This window comes from Tasmannia lanceolata, unplaced genomic scaffold (genome assembly GCF_043159265.1).
Source record: "Tasmannia lanceolata isolate RefF3 unplaced genomic scaffold, GAP_Taslan_0.1 ptg000003l, whole genome shotgun sequence".
NCBI classification, from domain to species: Eukaryota; Viridiplantae; Streptophyta; class Magnoliopsida; order Canellales; family Winteraceae; genus Tasmannia; species Tasmannia lanceolata.
This window is the reverse complement of record NW_027518680.1, coordinates 51,663,367-51,664,570: the sequence shown is the minus strand read 5'-3', so window position 1 is coordinate 51,664,570 and position 1,204 is coordinate 51,663,367. Positions and strand designations below refer to the sequence as shown.

General features: G+C 43.4%; 1 protein-coding gene across 1 annotated transcript; it reads right to left on the bottom strand.

The window, feature by feature from the left end:
- Window positions 1–423: 423 nt before the first annotated feature.
- LOC143869879 (uncharacterized) lies at window positions 424–936 on the bottom strand. The gene has a single exon (XM_077376438.1). It carries the CDS (start codon window positions 934–936, stop codon window positions 424–426), a length of 513 nt encoding a protein of 170 aa, XP_077232553.1.
- Window positions 937–1,204: the final 268 nt, after the last annotated feature.

Below are 1,204 nucleotides of genomic sequence, written 5' to 3'. Positions count from 1 at the left end.
TTGGCCATTCATAACCATGCTGTATGTTCCCATCAGAAACTCTAAACCCCTACGACGACATTCGACCAAATTCAACATGCAAGCTTTCATTTCCTGCACCTCCTTGTGATTTGGCTTGTATCCCAACCCAAACAATCCATCAATTGCTTTCATCTCTGGTCCCTCAGTTGTCGGACCCTGTAGATTTCTTCCCAGACCGGCTCCTGGGACATAACCATACCGTCGTATCATCTTAACCACTTGAGTGTTGGTCCTAGAGAGAAACATAATTTTTTCATTCATGGCTTCTTCTGAAGTGATAGTGGAAACCTCCACTGAAAATCCTGTCAGACTAACATCTCTTGTGTTTTCAATAACGAGCTCCTGAGATATCTGTCCGATTTCCGGTTCGGGATCTCCCCTGACTGTGATCACCCGGTTGTTTCAATTGAATTTCAGTTTTTGGCGAAGTGCGGAAGGAATAACTCCGACCTTATGCAACCAAGGTTGGCCAAGCAAAAGACAGAAGGAAGTTTTGATATCCAACACCTGAAATTCAATGTCAAAGGTTTCTCCTCCAATCTCAATCTCATTAGCCAATGTTCCTATAACGCCCCTTCGGGTGCCATTATATGCCAATATACCTTGTTCAGACAGTATGAAGTCTTCAGGCCCAAACCCTAAAGTAGTGGCAGTGTTCAAAGGACATACGTTCAGAGCTGACCCATTGTCTACTAGCACTTCCGATACTTTCTTCTTGTTGCAAAGTAGGGTAATTTTGAGAGGACGAGTATGGTCTTTTCCTTCTGGAGGAAAATCCTCGTCTGAGAAAGATAAAGCTTTTGAAGCTCTAGCCATGGCCACTAAGCTGACCAATTCATCTGGAGTGATTTCAACTGACACTTGGGATGCATTTAGCTCACGAAGAACAACCTGTCTGTGTTTTGGGGATGCCATCAGTAGTCCCTAAATGGAAACATTAGCTTGGGTTTTCTTAAGATGATTCAACAGGTTATCTTCCTCTTCATCTGTTTCTGATTGTCAACTGCTCTTACAACTTCAGCGGGATTCTCAACTCTGAGCTCGGCTGGTTTAAATATTCATCCGCCACGTGTAACGTGACAGAGTTCATCGCACTGATCATTCAGGAGTAGCAGATCATCATCTTCTATCTTAAGGATGTATGGGGTTTTCATATCTTCTTCCTCACCATCACTCACCCTTA